We start from the raw sequence: 18,125 nt of genomic DNA on the forward strand, positions 1-18,125 counted from the left end.
TCCCACTGTCGGTGACAGAAGCAAGGTGCGTGCGCAGCGGGCTCCAAGGGGCGCACAGCTGGACCGCAACAACACACGGCCGATCCGATGTCTGGACACTGCCGGAGCCCACCACAGTAATAAGGAAAGATCCGGGAGCCCTGTTCAGCTAAGCACCGCACGCCAGCCTAAGAGCCAGGGCAGAGTCCAGGACTATTCGCTGCTGCTCTCGCCGTCAGACCGTGGTCTGCAGGACCTCACTGGAGAAGCATCGCATCAGCTGATGTTGATGCTTCAGACTTGGCGGGGACAGGCAGCGCACCCGGTAGCTGTCAGAGAGTGAGGTGCCGTGTGCTTCGTGACCGTGAGTACAGCGCATGTGCTGCAAAGAGAGACCCGGGTACTGGACAGGTGTTTTCAGCCCACCTTACCAGCACATACCTTCCCACCCACAGGAGACCTTGATCGTGCTGCGGCCTTGTTTGCTCCGGCCACATATGTTCATGGACTAGGGTTAGCGGAAGGTCCCAGAGAATGACCGCTGCCACCAGAAGACGGACCACCGTTACCAGCTGAACCTTCTTGCACCAGCACCGTGCCAGCCGTTGTTCTCACTATTGACTCCCCCACAGTATTCACAAGAACTGCCATTCTGATCTGATCCATCTGATCCATTGTTCCATTGTTATTCTCCCCATTTAACCCTGCACCTCCCTGCGAGGAGTTAACCCCCTATTAAATTAAAATTGTTATATTTGTTAACCCTTGCTCTGCCTCCTGTCGGTCACTGCATCCCGCAACCTGCTTACAGTGAGACAGAAAGCCAAAGAGCAGAAAGAACAGATCAAAGATGAAAAACAATCTCAACAGATCAAATCTAAGTGTTCACAGTCTACTTTATTAAGCATAGTGATCAAAATGTATATATATTTTAAATATTTTTATGGAAAGTAAAATATATAATTCTAGAGGCAGGACAGCTCTTTATTGGGATCTCTAGTTGTGAGACTGTCACAGTTATTGAATTTATTGTTGCACAAAAAACATAAGCGTCTAGTGTAGAATAAATAATCCCCATGTTTCCTGTGTGTGTCATTTCTATTGTTTTTTTTGTGGTTTACCATAGCAGATGTTTCTGAGAATCAAGTCTGCACTTCCGGACCTTCAGCTGAAATCATAAGCACCAAAGGCGGGAAGCTCTGGATATCATCTACAAGGTTTAGGCTTTTGATACTGATTAGTGTCTACCATGGTGGAAAACATAGAAAGTCCAAAGTCAGCATTTGGTGTAAGCCATACAGAGTTTTATTCTTCCACCTTCATACACAATGGATACAAATATGTTGCATACATTATATATTCTGATGGCTCCATCAGACAACATAAGCCTATAGGTTGGTATAAGGATATGATGTCACAACCCAATCTGATGGATCCTTAGGGTAATTAGGTGTGAAATTTGTAATTATAGGGATGTAGAATTCATAGGACCTGGAGTCTACTAAGGTCCTACAGACAAGCAGATACATGGTAACCATGGCTGTAGTATGTCCACTTTATGGCCATACGTGGACAGTTATATGATGCAGCTTAATCTATTCGACAATTGGGATGAGAGCATGGAAATAACATGGAATTATGCCGATAGAGGAGCTGACTCCAGGCCTGAAATGCTATTTTTATTACGCATAATATGACTATATAAAAAATACTTTGTATACAGTCTTGGTCAAACGTCTCCACCTGTTTGTGTCTACAGCTCCAATACAGACCTAATATATCAAGTCCTGTGGAGTCTAATGTCTCATTCCTGGTTATTTCTCTTTCTAACTGCAGAATAAGGACATTCGGAAATTTTGCTAAAAGAAATGTTTAAATTAAAGAGTCTAACCAAAGGATCCGACCACACTGCTTGTTTGTAGTCTGTTACCATAGAGATGGGTAGGTCTAAATAGGAGCTGAGAACATAAAATAATGGTAGAGATCAAAACGGGCTGAGTAGAAAGGAAATGTAAAGGTAAATTCCCCTCTATATTTACTGTAAAGTGCATCCACCTTCCGACGCTTTCTTCATCTCTCTGAGTCTCTCTTCCTCTCTGAGTCTCTCTTCCTCTCTGAGTCTCTCTTCCTCTCTGAGCTTTCTCTTCACTTCCTCTTCCTTCTTTCTTAACTCTCTTTCATACACAAATTGAAGTACAAATTGTTTCCTCTTTTCTCTTTCATCCTCTGGGGAAGAAAATCTTTCCATTCGATATTCAATGTCTTTAATTACTTCAATGTAGAGCTTCAGAACATCTTCATGTTTTCCTCTTGTCTTTAAGTGATCTTCAGGGGTGAAGTTCTCGAGAGGGAAGATCCTCTCCACATCCATGTCCTCAAACTTGGCCCGGACGTCTCTCAGGTTAGAGTTGGTCTTATGGGTGAGAACGACCACAGGGCATATTCCTGTAAAAAGAAGAAATGTTCTCTTGAATAATTGTGTAATGAGGAGCTCTACGTCCTGCAGAATCTACAGATGGTGGAACTACAGATGAAAGATCTAGATAAATCTATAATAACGAAGATTATCCAATTTTCTAATCATGGTAATTTCTGTGGCTCATTTTGAGAATTAAAATCATAAACAAAAGAAAAAAGAGACAGACAAGAAATGAAAATGTTAAACTTTACCTTTAGGACTGGAGCAGATCCTTGAGTTAGACTAGACATGTAGCCTGACCTTAGGGCTCATTCCCACTTGCGATAAAATCAGTCGAATGCAATCGGATTGTATTCAGACCAATGTTATTCTATCATTGTGTGTTCATCTGCGTTTTTTTTCCAGGTCGGATCGGATCAAAATCGGACTGGAAAAAAGTAGTAGCATGATGCGATTGTAATCAGAAAAGGGATCACATCCCGCAATAGCAGTCAATGGGTGTGAGAAAAAAAATCGCACAGCACTCGGACCATGCGAGCGCTGTCCAATTTTTACACACTGATCTCCTTGTAAAAGCCGGTAATTCATGTGCTGCATACAGTAAAATCACAGCAGGACCTGATAGTATAGAAGAGATGGAATACATACAGTATATACACATAGAATATACTGTATACTGTATATATATAGAGATGTCAGTAACAAATACAATTAGTACAGTGTGTGTGTGTGTGTGCATCTTACTGTACATAGATTTAATTATTAAAAGATTATTTTTCTGAAAAAAATGGGCTACTGCATAATTTTCTTCACAAGTAGAGGGAAAGCCGACAGCCGAGGGCTGATGTTTATAGCCTGGGAAGGGGGTGATACTCATGGAGCTTCCCAGGCTATAAATATCAGCTCACAGCTGTATACTTAGCCTTTACTGGCTATTAAAATAGGGGACCCTGTTATGATCCTGTGACCTTGGAGCCGCATGAGACTTTCTCAGGAGAAGGTGGAACCTGTACTGACCGCAAACCCTAAACTGACACCGCAACTAGAAGTAGCCGTGGGGTGTACCTAACACATCCTAGACACCTCGACACAGCCGGAGGACTAAATACCTTTATAGATGGAACTGGGAATTCTATCTTGCCTCAGAGCAGAACCCCAAAGGATAGGCAGCCCCCCACAAATATTGACTGTGAGTATAAGAGGAAAGACAAACGCAGGCATAAATCAGGATTTAGCAAAAGAGGCCACTCTAGCTAAATAGGAAAGGATAGGACAGAATACTAAGCGGTCAGTATTAAAACCCTAAAAATATCCACAGCAGATAATACAAAATTCCACCATCTAACTAAAGACATGAAATGTATATCTGCATCTCCTGAGAATCCAACTTGACTGAAAATATCCAAACACGGTCTAAGCTGGACAAGAAAAAACAATGAATAGCACTGAATTGTAAAGCACACCGCATGTGTGCTGCAGAAACAAAACCAGACACTTATCTTGGCTGATTTGGCAGCAGGGCAGGAGGAACCAGACAGAGATGCATAACCTCCAAGAACAATGGACAACTGGCAAGGGCTAATGAATCCTGCACACCTAAATACTCCAGTCAGAGCTGCAATCAGCAGGAACACCTGCCCAGGATTGCAACCCAGGGACAACTGCATTACCATCAGCAACCACCGGGGGGAACCCAAGAGCAGAATTCACAACAGGACCCCCCCCAAAAAAAATGGTGTAGGGTCCCTATATAATTAATAACCAGCAAAGGCTCGTCAGACAGCTACAGGCTGATATTTATAGCCTAGGAAGGGGCCATGGATATTGGCCCCCTCCCAGACTAAAGATATCAGATCTATTATCTATCTATCTATCATATGCATATGTGTGTGTGTTTTGAACAATATTTTCTTTGAAAACGATGTGTAAATGACACAGAATTGCTCTATGTAAAAGCTAAATGTTAAAATCATTTTTCATGTTATGTTGTGTGTCGCCCATTCACTATCTCCATCTATTCCCCACCCCTTGAAGATGGCTGGACCATCATTGTAAATACATCATTGTTAATACACACCTGTACTTTGTATCTCCCCCACCTCATTGTACATTGTAAGCTCTCATGAGCAGGGGCGGCTTATTATGCTGTAATTATTGTATTGTTAACATTGTTACTTATGTCTATTGTGTTTGAAACTGTTAAACTGTAAAGCGCTGCGGAATATGTTGGCGCTATATAAAAAAAAATTATTATTATTATTATTATTATTATTAAATCGCACTGCAGTCGGATAGCAATCACACTGATGTAAATCGGATGCTAGGTGTTAAAAATCGGATTGTACTCGCATGAAAAACGCATGACTCTTGCATTGTATTCATCCGACTTTGCAGGAACAAAATTGGACCGATTTTAAAATCGCCAGTGTGAGTCCAGCCTTATGCTGAATGTATTGTGGGATGATCAGAACCATTGGATGAGAAAATTATAGAGAAAAAGAAGAAAACGCTTTGTGTGCCGGCTCTATTGTTACCTGTTAGGTTTCTGGCTGTGGTCAATAGCTCCTTTATTTCGACTGCTTCATCACTAGAGAGCCCTCTTTTTACACTGCAAATGTGAAAAAATGATACACATGTTTACAAACAAAAAATCCTACAGAGATGATTCACACTGTTAAAATCATTAACTTTAAGGTTTATTATCAGCTCACACAGTGGTCTTCTAACAATTTCCATACTTATCCAATCATTTGTGTGAATATCACTTATTTTGGTATGTGCCCCTTACGGTTTTACCCTAGGCTTCATCTGCCACTCCGGTTACCATTGGCTCTGTCCTTTGGCGGTTCCCCCTGGGTGAGCCTACACAGTGCAGTATTAGCTGGCTCCAGCCTAGTTCTGATGTGCCTGCACCACGGACATTGAGTTTATTCTAAGTTATGGTTATATATACATTATACATTACATTAGATGCATTTCTGCACTCTCTGGTCCTGATCCTGAATAAAAGTCGGTCACACAAATTTATCTTCTCCTGTTACACACAGCAATATACAGTATGTTGGTGTGCACTAAATATACTGGATATTACCTTTAGCTCATTATACAGTTTACTGCAGCTTGCAAAAGTATTCACCCCCTTGGCTTTTTACCTTTTTTGTTACATTACAGCCTGTGTGTAAATATTATTGTAATCGGACTTGCGTGTGATGCATCAGCACTAAATAATCTAAGAAAGTGAATGATAAAAATATTGGTATAAATTAAATTTATGGAATCAAATAACTAAACTTTGGCATGTGCATATGTATTCATCCCTTTTACTACGAAGCTCCTAAATAATTCTGATGCAAGAAATTCCCTTTATTAATGGCATACTTAGTGACAGGACATCCCCCTGTGTGCAACCTAACTGTCACATGTCTGTCAATATATATACTTTACCTTCTCTGAAAGGCCACAGAAGCTGTAACACCATTAACAAGAGACACAACTAACCAAACAACACCATGAAGACCAAGGAGATCTCCAAACAACACCATGAAGACTGAGGCGATCTCCAAACAACACCATGAAGACCAAGGAGATCTCCAAACAACACTATGAAGACCAACGAGATCTCCAAACAACACCATGAAGACCAAGGAGATCTCCAAACAACACCATGAAGACCAACGAGATCTCCAAACAACACCATGAAGACCAAGGAGATCTCCAAACAACACTGTTGTGAATTTGTTCTTGGGCTCCCTCTGGTGGCCTTTAGCTATATGGCTGGTCTTGGCTGGGTTCAGCTGTTTCATTTTTGCTGCTAAGCGGGGCCTATTTAAGCCAGCTAGACCTTTACTTGTTGCCTGCTGTCGGTGTATTCAGTCCTGATTCATTGCTCTCCTGAATATTCCTTGTGACCAGTCTTCTGCTAGGAGAAGCTAAGTTTGCTTGTTTATTTGCTCATGATTTCCTTGAAAACGTTTCTCAGTATATTATTAGTTCAGTCCAGCTTGCTTTTATGTGATTTTTTGCTCGCTGGTTAGTTCTGGGGTGCTGAGGTGCTCCACCCACATCGTTAGTTGGTGTGGGGGTTCTTGCATCCTCAGCGTGGATATTTTTGGATAGGGTTTTTTACTGACCGCATAGACTCTTTGCTGTCCTCTGTCTATCTAGTGATTAGCGGGCCTCCTTTGCTGAATCTGTTTTCATTACTGCGTTTGTGCCTTCTCCTTTACTCACCGTTATTATTTGTGGGGGGCTGTTCTATACTTTGGGATTATTTCTCTGAGGCAAGTGAGGCTTTGTTTCCCTTTAGGGGTAGTTAGTTTCTCAGGCTGTGAAGAGACGTCTAGGATTTCTAGGTACGTTCCACGGCTGCTTATAGTGTGTGCGGTTAGGATCAGCATTGCGGTCAGTCTAGTTACCACATCCCCAGAGCTCGTTCTATGTTCCTACTTAGCTGGTCAGATTTGTGATCCTAAGCCACAAGGATCATAACACAACACCATGAAGACCAAGGAGATCTCCAAACAACACCATGAAGACCGAGGAGATCTCCAAACAAGAGCGCCCATCAGGGCAAGGAGGGAATTAATCAGAAAGGCAGCACAGACCACAGGTAACCCTGAAGAAGCTGCAGAGTTCCCAAGCAGAGACTGGAGTATCTGTCAACCACAGTAAGCCATGCACTACGTAGAGGTGGCCCTTGTTGAAGAGTGGGCAGAAAAAAGCCTTTACTAGCTTACACAAATTGTAAGGCTCATTTTGAGTTTATCAAAATACATTTGGGAGAATCCCCAAATGTATGTAGGAAGGTGCTGTGGTCAAATTAGACCAAATTGGAACTTTTTGGCCACCAAGCTAAATGTTATGTCTAGCACCAAACCAACACAGCTCATCACCCCCAAGAACACCATCCCCACAGTGAAATATGGTGGTGGCAGAATCATGTTGTGGGGAGGTTATTCGGCAGCAGGGACAGGGAAAATGGTCCAACTCGAGGGGAAGATGGATGGTGTGAAATACAGGGATATTCTTGAGCAAAACCTGATTCAGTCTGTCAGTGATTTGAGGCTGGGATGAAGGTTCACCTCCCAAAAAGACAATGACCCAAAGCATACTGCTAACTCAAGTAGTTTAAGGAGAAATGTGTAAATATTGTGAAGTGACCGAGTCACAGTCCAGACCTTACTCCAATTGAAGATCTATGGTCAGACTTGAAGATTGCTGTTCACCAGAGGAAACCATCTAACTTGAAATAGCTGAAGCAGTTTTGCCTTGAGGAATGGGCAAAAATCCCAGTAGCAGGACGTGGAAACTTCATAGAGACTGCAGCTGTAACCGCCGCAAAAGGAGGCTCTGCAAAGTACTGACTTTAGGGGGTGAATAGTTATGCACACTGAAGTTTTCAGTTATTTTGTCCTATTTGTTGTTTGCTTCACAACAAAAAGAAAACCAAATGTACACAGGTGTTGGCACGTTCTTTACATGAACTGATGCAAACTCTCAAAAACAACAGTGCAATTCCAGGTTGTGCAAAACATGAAAAATGCCAAGGTGGTGAATAGTTTTGCAATCTACAGTATAATGATAACTATATTATATATGCAGTATCCAGGATTCAGCTCAACCACTGACCTGTAGACAAATATCGGATAAATGAAATCCGATGTCTGCACATAGCGCTCCGCCTGGACAATTCTGTCCACCAGTCCGATGCCCTTACTCCATGATACTGTTTGATTGAGTGGCAGCAAATTACCTGAAGAAAAAAGAAGAAAAGAAAAGTAATATCAGAGGAGGAAAGCACAAAGAAATTTCAGTAACTGGTGAAACATTAGAGTACAATGTTCCCTGAGGTCCGTGTCATCAGTAGACATCTGCAAGGAGCGATTTCAAACAATTTGCAATTTGGTTCAGGAGGTTCACTATTCTGACTCATGGGTATGTAGAACGCAGTGGTGCCTGGATAGACCTATTCTTTTGGGCGCTTCCGTATTGACCTGTACTCACGTTCATACCGATTTATCAGATAGCTTAACTCAGCCACGATCTCATGTAAGAAGACTCCAGGAAAAGAGGATTGCTTTAACTGAAATTCTTGTATTATGATGAAAGCAGCAGGTAAAAAGGAATATTCAACAGAGGACATGTAATAGGATGCATACAGATATGGGGATGATGACAAAATGGAGAATAAGGGCGTGAACAAACATACATCACAGGACTACAGTGAGAGAGTTGGGACAAAATAAAGGGAAAGGCAAACTTCTGCCTAGAAAGAAAGGATGGAACACAAACAATGCAAACATTAAATGATTTCTCAAGTCGTGGGACATGACACTCCCCGTCTGAAATCCTTGGATTTCACGATGTCCGTAATTTTTCGAAGTCGTTCGAACCTGAAAAAACAAGAGGAAGAAAACATGCATGCAATAATAAACATAAAAGATTTTTAAGTCCAACTCGTTGTTGTTGACCCGTAGATCACACCGAAAGATAAGTTCAAGTATATAAAACCCATCTTCAGATTGGGGAAGCCGCAAACATGCAAACTCTTCCACCAACCCAGAATCCAATGGGAATGTTAAGGGTTCAATCCAATGGAAAATGTCAACATTCAATAAACTGGGGAATGAGGAGGAATGCTCCCCGCCGTGAACAACGTCCAGGAGCATGTTCAGTTCATGTGATGTCCTCCTTTCGTAGAAGCAGCACGAGTTCAGTGACCGGGCGGAAGAAGGTTCGGGTAGAGCCCCCTTTTGTCACCTTAACTTCTACCTTACGAGTCTTTCCGTCCTCACCGGGTAGGACTTTGGTGATAAGTCCCATTGGCCAGTCATTACGATGAGCCTCTTTGTCCTTTAAGAGAACAAGGTCTCCTTCTTGGAGATTGGGACTGGGCGTCTGCCATTTGTGACGGTTTTGAAGCAAGTGTAAATATTCGGTCTTCCAGCGATGCCAAAACACATTAGCCAGGTGTTGAACTTGTCTCCACTGACGTTTGTAAATGTCCTTGTTATCGAAATTCCCAGGTGGGACTGTAGTGGCTCCAATCTTCTGTGTAAGGAGTGTAGCTGGAGTAAGTATCGTTGGAGCATCGGGGTCGGATGATACTGGAACCAAAGGTCTAGCATTTATTATGGCTGACACTTCTGCGAGGAAGGTGACCAGAACTTCATGAGTAAGGGGAAGTTTATGGTCCAGCAACATGGAGTCGAGGATCCTTCGTGCAACACCAATCATGCGTTCCCAAGATCCACCCATGTGTGAAGAGTGTGGAGGGTTGAATACCCAAGTGCATCCATTGTCGGACAAGAAGTTGTCAAACTGCAGTTCCTTGCAGGCTCCTACAAAGTTTGTGCCGCAGTCGGACCGGAGTTGTTTGGCAGGTCCCCGGATGGAAAAGAATCTTCTTAGGGCATTGATGAAGCTGGAGGTATCCATGGATTCAATAACCTCGATGTGAACTGCACGGATACTGAGACAGGTGAATAGGACAGCCCATCGCTTACTGTTCGCGGCTCCTCCACGGGTTTTCCTGGTAACAACCGACCATGGCCCGAAGACGTCTACACCAACATATGAAAACGGTTGGTCCATGCTCAGTCGATCTGCTGGGAGGTTCGCCATTTGTTGTTGTTGGTGTTTTCCTCGTAACCTTCGACACTTGACACATCTATGGAGAACTGAAGAGACGCACCTCTTCATTCCCATGATCCACAAGCCAGCAGACCTGATGGCACCTTCAGTAAGATGTCTGCCTTGGTGCTGTACTCGTTCGTGATAGTGCCGAATCAACAGAGTAGTGACGTGATGTCGACCTGGAATGATGATAGGGTTCTGCTCCTTATCGTATAGGTCTGATTTACTTAAACGTCCTCCCACTCTTAGAAACTTGAGATGATCGACTACTGGATTCAAGTCGAGTAGAGTGCTGTTTTTGGACACGCTGACTCCCTTGGTAATACTGCCAATCTCATGTGAATATTCTTCTTGTTGCACACACCTGATGATAACTTGTTCAGCATGGTCTATGTCGTCGGCAGTAAGACGACTCTTACACACGTGCCAACCATGGCACCCTGAGGGCTTGTCCTTTGTAAAACAGCGAGCAATGTGAATGAGACGAGCTACAGTTCGTACAACGGAGGACCAGCTTGAAAAGCGTTCAAAACGATGAGACTTCAAACCTTGCCTAGATGTCATTGAAGTATAGTGAGCAGAGATAGTTTGTCTTATCTCCTTGTCAGATTCTGGTTCCACCAGCTCATAAGCATTTTTGGTGTTGTTCGCACAGAAATCTTCGTACAGGAGACTGGGAGGCGTCAACCACATGTTGTCACCAAGCTTAGAAGCAGCTGCGAGTCTTGTACCTCGGTCGGCTGGGTTTAAATCGGTGGAGATGTGATGCCACTGCTCAGGGGTAGAAAAACTTCTGATGCGCTCAACTCTGTTGCTCACATATGTATAGAACTGCTTTGTTTGGTTGTGAATGTACCCGAGTACCACCCTGCTGTCAGTGTAGAAAGTAAAGGAATCAATTGTAATGTCCATTTCGTCTTGTACAACTTCAGCAATTTCTACTGCCAATACCGCAGCACAAAGCTCGAGTCTGGGTACAGAGTGTGCAGGCTTTGGAGTTAATTTGGCTTTACCCAGGATGAAACCACAGTGTACCTTGTTAGCTCCTAAGGTCATCAGATAAGCTACTGCAGCTATGGCTTCTGTAGATGCGTCAGAGAAAATATGGACTTCTCTTCTGATTGCAGTCGAAGGTGATCTTGGAGAATAACAACGTGGGACTTGGAGTTGCTCTAAGAACTTCAGAGACTTCTTCCACGCCTCCCACCTTTGCTGTTTCTGAGTTGGGAGCGGGGTGTCCCAATCCGTGTTCTCGGCCGTAAGCTGTCTTAACAGTATCTTGCCTTGAATAGTGATGGGTGCTACAAACCCGAGAGGATCATAGATGCTATTTATGACAGATAGGACTCCTCGTTTGGTAAAGGGTTTGTCATAGGGTGACACTTGGAAAGTGAAGGTGTCCCGTTTGATATCCCACAGTAGACCAAGGCTGCGCTGTGTTGGAGGAACATCGGAACCCAAGTTGAGGTCCTTTAGGTTTGTGGCATGGTCCTCAGATGGAAACGCGTTCATTACCTCTTGACTGTTAGAGATAATCTTGTGGAGTCTGAGGTTTGATGTGGATAGCATTTCCTGTGTTCTGGAGAGTAGGTCAATTGCATCTTCGCTTGTGGGCAAGGACTTGAGCCCATCGTCCACGTAGAAGTTCTTCTCTACAAATTGCCGAGCATCGGAACCGTACTCTCTCTCACCTTCCTGGGCTGTCCGTCTCAGTCCATAGATCGCCACAGCAGGTGAGGGACTGTTGCCGAAGACATGGACCTTCATCCGGTAGTCTATGACCTGATTGTTGACGTTGTTGTCCTTGTGCCATAGGAACCTAAGATAGTTTATGTTGTCTTCTTTCACAATGAAGCAATGAAACATCTGCTGAATGTCGGCCATTATGGCAACAGGTTCTTGTCTGAAGCGGATCAATACTCCAAGGAGGCTGTTGTTCAGGTTGGGCCCAGTTAGGAGCAGGTTATTGAGAGAGAGGCCTTCAAACTGAGCACTGGAGTCAAACACCACTCTGATCTGATTAGGCTTGCGAGGGTGATAGACACCAAAGGATGGAAGATACCAACATTCTTCTCCCTCCCTCAGTGGTGGCGCAGGTTCAGCATGATTTCTGTCAAAGATGTTCTGCATAAAGTCAATGAAATGCTTCTCCATCTCTGGTTTCCTCTTTAGGGTACGCTTTAAGGATGAGAACCTTGCAGTTGCTTGCTGCAGGTTGTTCGGCAACCTCACTCTTGGGAAACGAAAGGGTAAAGGAGCTACCCAACTGTTGGAGTCGTCTTGAACAAATTCTTTATCCATAACCTTTATAAATTCTTTATCTTCCCTTGTGGGTGCCAACTTGTTGTCATTACTTGTGGAATCGAACACTGATGACCCGAGGTTTTCTTCCCAGGACTGGAGTGTGTTCATGTTGTTGAAGGATTCCTGTTGCCACTTGGTGTTGCTCACTTTCTCTTTCACCCAGTAGTGATGTGGGCATGGTTGGAAATGGGTGCTGCGACAATTTGACAAAATGTGTGTCTTGTAAGAGGAGATGTTGTTAGGTCTCTTCATCTTGTGTATGCAAACATTGCCTATGATTACCCAGCCTAGATCTAAGCGTTGGGCAAATGGTGCATCGTGTGGTCCATTAATTTGCTGACGCACCTTGTGCAGCCGGAGGATGTCTCTGCCTAGCAGAATCAGGATATCTGCACTGTTGTTGAGGGCTGGTATCTTGTTTGCTATCCCCTTGAGATGTTGGTGATGAAGAGCAGCCTCTGGCGTTGGGATCTCTTCTCGATTGGATGGAATCTGGTTGCACTCGACCAGTGTAGGTAACGGTATCTCGACGGTGTTCTCGAGAGATGTCGCTGTAAGACCACTGGCCCTTCTCCCATAAACCTCTGTAACACCACTGCAGGTACCTAAGGTGTAAGGGTAGGCATTTCCCTTTAAGTTAAACATATCAAAGAGTTCTGACCTTGCAAGTGATCGGTTGCTCTGATCATCCAGAAGGACGTACACCTTCACGGCTTTCTCTGGGTGACCGTTGGGATATACGTTCACCAGGCAAATCTTCGCACAGGACTTGTCCCAGAGGTCTTCTCCGCAGACTTCTGTGCATGAAGAAGATATTGTGGTATGGCTTGCAGTTTGAGCTGCGTCCTCCCCGCCATGGCTCGTGGTGGGGGAAGGAGTAAGTGTAGAGTCAGGACGGAATGGGTGGAGTGCTTGTACGTGGTCCTCACTGTCACACTCCATGCACTTAATTGTAGTTTTACAGTCTTTAGCAAGGTGTTCAGTAGAAGCACAACATCTGTAGCATACCCCGAACCTCTTTAGAAGCTCCTTGCGTTCCTGGAGCGGTTTCTTCCTGAAGCCGATGCACTTTTTTAAGGGATGTGGCTTCTTGTGGATGGGACATTCACGATTTGGGTTCTCTATCTTTTCACCTTTGTTACTCTTGTCTGGGGCTGGTGTTGGTAAGGGAAGAATATCCGTCTTCTTCACTGACACTGGACCTCTGCGGTTTCTGTCGTTCGAGCGTGCGCTGACGTATTTAGAAGGAGGTGAAGCTGGGCCACTGGATTCTTGGTAAGAAAAGCTTGGGTCGTTCTTGCGCTCTGCCACGTCTTTTATAAACTCACAGAAGTAGGAGAATGGAGGAAATGACACTTGATGGTCTTTCTTGTATTTTGACCCTAGTGTAGTCCACCTTTCTTGCACGTTGTACGGTAGCTTGGAGATAATGGGATTTACTCCACGAGCAGTGTCCAGGTAGCTGAGGCCAGGTAGGTGGGTGTCTGCCTTGGCCAGCTGGAGCTCTAACAGCAAGTCACTGAGCTCTAGGAACTTTGAACTGTCCTTGCTTGATATCTTTGGAAAACTCTGTAATCGCTTGAACAGTGCGTCCTCTATGGCTTCTGGACTGCCAAAGTTTTTCTCTAGTCTTTCCCATGCAGCCATGAGACCAGCCGTTGGATTACTGATATGTACAGACCTGAGTCTCTTGACACGCTCGGTGGATTGTGGTCCTAGCCATCTGATTAGCAGGTCCAGCTCTTCGGCAGCAGTGATGCCGAGGTCACTAGTTACGGTTCTAAAGGCATTTTTCCAACCTCTGTAATTTTCAGGTTGGTCGTCAAACCTTGTGAGACCGGTTTTAGTAAGTTCGCGGCGAATCATGTACCTTGCGAAGTCGGACATGTCTGTTCTTTCTGACTTAGGATGCACGAATGTGGGCTGAGCGGTGTTGTACATAGGAGTGGAGACGTCTTGGACTTGAAACGTGGGTAAGTATGGAGTGGCATATGCATTTAGTCCAGCAACCGGTTTGGTGGGTATAGTCTCTGCTACATGCGGAGCTGGCACTGTGCGGTTGTCGAGAGTATAATGACCTGCCGGTATATTGGGTTGCGTGTAGATAATAGCCTGTGGAGTTTGATGAGATGCAGGGTCTTGGCGCATACTGGAATACGAAGGAAGTTCAAGTTTGGGAGCATTGTACTGACCTTGAGTGTAGGGTTCTGTAAGTTGATCGGCATCCTGGTGTCCTGGAGAAGCATGAACGCCATCAGAAGTGTTAGTGATGATCTGCGGTTCGCCATTTTGGCTTAGCACGTAGTCTCTTGTGCGTTCAATAGGGTCCTCCGCCTCCACTTCACACAAACTGATGCTGTCTCTTTGACTCCCACTGATAGCTCGCTCCAGGATCCTTAACTCCGCCATGGCTGTTGCGTGCTCACATTCCTTCTCCAGAGCTTCCTTGCGTGCTGCATCCGCATCCATTTCTGCTCTCTTTTCTGCTCTGGCTGCTTCTATTTCTGCTCTCTTTTGTGCTGTGGCTGCATCCATTTCTGCTCTCTTTTGTGCTGTGGCTGCGTCCATATCTGCTCTCCTTTGCGCAAAGGCTGCTTGTATCTTAGACGTTTCTGCCTTAGCACGTGCCCTTATAAGCTGCTGGCTGAGAGTGGAATATTTTGATGAACTTGACCTAGATGAGCGTTTTGAGTGCTTAGACGATTTGGATGAGCGAGATGATGCATCTGGTGTCCGTGCAATTTTAGCCTCTATCTTTGTCTTAATGTCGCGTACGGTGCAGTCCCTTTCAGAATTAAGCTGCTGGAAACTTTGCAATTCTTTTAAAGTCTCTGGCAAATTCAGTTTCTTCAGGAGAATAATGTATTGGTCAGTCTTCTCCATATACCTTTGGTATGCTGTGCATAATTGTTCTAGGGCTCCCTCAAGTGGTAACTCATGAGAAGCAGGCCTTGATACAGTGTCTATGTGACTCAGCACTTTCTCCCACAGTGAAGACACATCACTATATACAACACATTTTTCAGTCTCTAAATTCTCCATGACTTTCCATGTAGGTTTAACTGTACGTTTTCCTCTTTCACTAGCTGGTGGATGGGGATCTAGGTCTCTTTCCTGTGTTTGTAAGTCTGGTAGGGACATTGTATTCCTCGCTTCAGACATGATTTGCTTGCAGGCAGGAAGAGTGGATGATGAGGGTTATACTTCTCACTGTTTATCTGCAGTGTGTGCTTCTATGCACACTGGGGTCTGGCTGGGAACTGGGTTACTGTGTATCTGGGAAATGTCCTTTTCCACTGAGGTTCAGCACAGACCTTGAGTTACTGTCTCTGAAGGCAGGCTATTCCTTTTTACTATTCTGACTCATGGGTATGTAGAACGCAGTGGTGCCTGGATAGACCTATTCTTTTGGGCACTTCCGTATTGACCTGTACTCACGTTCATACCGATTTATCAGATAGCTTAACTCAGCCACGATCTCATGTAAGAAGACTCCAGGAAAAGAGGATTGCTTTAACTGAAATTCTTGTATTATGATGAAAGCAGCAGGTAAAAAGGAATATTCAACAGAGGACATGTAATAGGATGCATACAGATATGGGGATGATGACAAAATGGAGAATAAGGGCGTGAACAAACATACATCACAGGACTACAGTGAGAGAGTTGGGACAAAATAAAGGGAAAGGCAAACTTCTGCCTAGAAAGAAAGGATGGAACACAAACAATGCAAACATTAAATGATTTCTCAAGTCATGGGACATGACATTCACAAAAAAATACTCGGCCCCATTTCACATTTTGGTGAAAATTACATGATTCAGGCGACGCTTTATAGCAATCACATCACAAAGTCTCATATGGAATTATCGCAGTCAGTATGAAAGACGAGGGCAGGGAATGCAGCGCCGCTGTATACTTGTACAGTGCAGGGATAGGCATTTAGAATAGAGCATTCAGCGTAATCTACATAGGGTAAGAAAAAGTCTTCTTCTGATAGTGGTTTACTAGATCAGTGCTGGAACAGATTGAAAATGGAGGTGAAATTCTCATTATGTGAATAATTATCCACAGATTCACGTGATGAGGGAGGTGCTGATGTGCTGTACCCACAGGTCCACTGCTGCCCTTAGGTGAGATGAACATCTCGTCTTAGGCGGAGGTCTGTGGTGACTCTTAGCGGCACCATTTTGCCATCCCCGGAAGCAGGTCAGACTGACCCTCGGACAAATGGCACCAGGTGAGACAGTCCAGACACGGACTGCATTCACCCGTAAAGTCTTTAAATGGTCTAGGCGTCCTCAGGACACTGATATTTCTATCAGGTCATCAGCTCTCTATACCGTAACTTACTACTCCACAAGATGCAGGCTACTTCCGGCCCACCGCCACTGGTAGACAAGCTGACAGAAGAGGATATGAAGGCTTTGGTAGACAAGGAACCTGGATTGGGGGGGAAACTTCATGGATTTTCATCATATGTCTCAGGAGTAGGGGGTGCTAGTATAGGGGAATGTACTGTGGGGCATTAAGTAAAGGGGCGAGGGTAGCCATCCTACTGTGTATGGGCAGCGTTATACTGGGACATTATACTGTGTATAGAGGCTCTGGGGGCTATCATACTTAGAGGGGGCTGTAGCTGCATCATGCTGTATATATGCCATATACACAAGGTATATACAGGTAATGGGACAGACAGAAGATAGAGAAATACTGAAGGGACAACATGGGGAGCAGTATGGAGATAGAAATCAGGAATATAGATATTTACCTAGTTGTGCAAATATTTCCCCAGTCTCATATTCATTCATGAAGTTGCAGCCTCGGTTGTCCACCAGAGTGAGTGTGTCGGTGAGCTCGTAGGTGATCCTCTCCGTGGTGTTACCTCTTTGTACATCTTCTGCATTAGCGTAGGGCTTGAACTCGGTGTCATCCAGGACGTACTTACAGGTGTTGATGAAGGACGATTTCCCATGACCCAAATAACCAAAGAGCTGGAGGAGGACTCGGGAGAAGCCCTTATTATTACAGTCCTTAAGACTGAAGTTCTTGATGTAGTCGGTCATTTCAGGAATGCTGTGCATGGTTCTCACCGGGGATTCTAAGAGACTCGATCTCTTATACACACACAAGAGTGGACTGATGACTAGTGTTGAGTAGTGTTGAGCGATACTTTCCGATATCGGAAAGTACCGTCAAAATATCGGATCTAATCCGATACCGATACCCGATCCCAATGCAAGTCAATGGGACGAAAATATCGGAATTAAAATAAACCCTTTATAAACTTGTAGGTTCATTCTACATGAAGGAAAACAACTAAGAATAATGTAGGATGTATTGGGGGACGTGGCGGAGACATTAAAGGCACAGAGATTTAGCCCAATGTAATAGAATAGCAGGATTTTGGGTTTTTTTATGACGTTCGGCGTTAGAAAGATTTTGACTATGTTAATTTTTTTTTTATTTTGTCAGATATTGATGTTTCACTACTTCCACGCCCTTCACCTTCTTTTTTACTTCTCCCACACTTTCTTCTTCATTATCCTCATCATCAGCTTCTTTGACATCAACTTCTTCACCTTATTCATCTTCTTCTTCATCTTCTACCTATTATTTTTTTTGTTACATACATTGTTCATATTCTTTTTATTTTACTATTATCTTCTTCATATTCAACTTCTTCATCATATTCTTATTTGTGACAGGCATTCCCGTAGTTGTTATCTATAAAAGTTTGAAGATTACACCTTCCGTTCTGCCTGTCACAAAACAGTTACATTTGTCC

General features: G+C 44.0%; 1 protein-coding gene across 1 annotated transcript; it reads right to left on the reverse strand.

Annotated features, from left to right (window-relative positions):
• Positions 1 to 989: 989 nt before the first annotated feature.
• LOC143785105 (uncharacterized) lies at positions 990 to 17,478 on the reverse strand. The gene is made up of 4 exons (XM_077273778.1): positions 17,109 to 17,478; positions 8,027 to 8,150; positions 4,933 to 5,006; positions 990 to 2,424 (listed from the first exon to the last, which is right to left on the reverse strand). The coding sequence occupies exons 1-4, from the start codon at positions 17,419 to 17,421 to the stop codon at positions 2,015 to 2,017; spliced, it is 921 nt and encodes a 306-aa protein (XP_077129893.1). The 5' UTR covers positions 17,422 to 17,478; the 3' UTR covers positions 990 to 2,014.
• Positions 17,479 to 18,125: the final 647 nt, after the last annotated feature.

Source organism: Ranitomeya variabilis, chromosome 7 (genome assembly GCF_051348905.1).
Source record: "Ranitomeya variabilis isolate aRanVar5 chromosome 7, aRanVar5.hap1, whole genome shotgun sequence".
NCBI classification, from domain to species: Eukaryota; Metazoa; Chordata; class Amphibia; order Anura; family Dendrobatidae; genus Ranitomeya; species Ranitomeya variabilis.

What these genes read in the sequence shown, in the direction of transcription:
- LOC143785105 (XM_077273778.1), bottom strand. Translation starts at nt 17,421, where the DNA reads ATGCACAGCATTCCTGAAATGACCGACTACATCAAGAACTTCAGTCTT. An exon ending in GGAAATATTTGCACAACTAG is followed by an intron (nt 8,151 to 17,108) that starts GTAAATATCTAT and finishes TTTTTTCTTCAG; the next exon opens with GTAATTTGCTGCCACTCAAT. An exon ending in TATCCGATATTTGTCTACAG is followed by an intron (nt 5,007 to 8,026) that starts GTCAGTGGTTGA and finishes TCACATTTGCAG; the next exon opens with TGTAAAAAGAGGGCTCTCTA.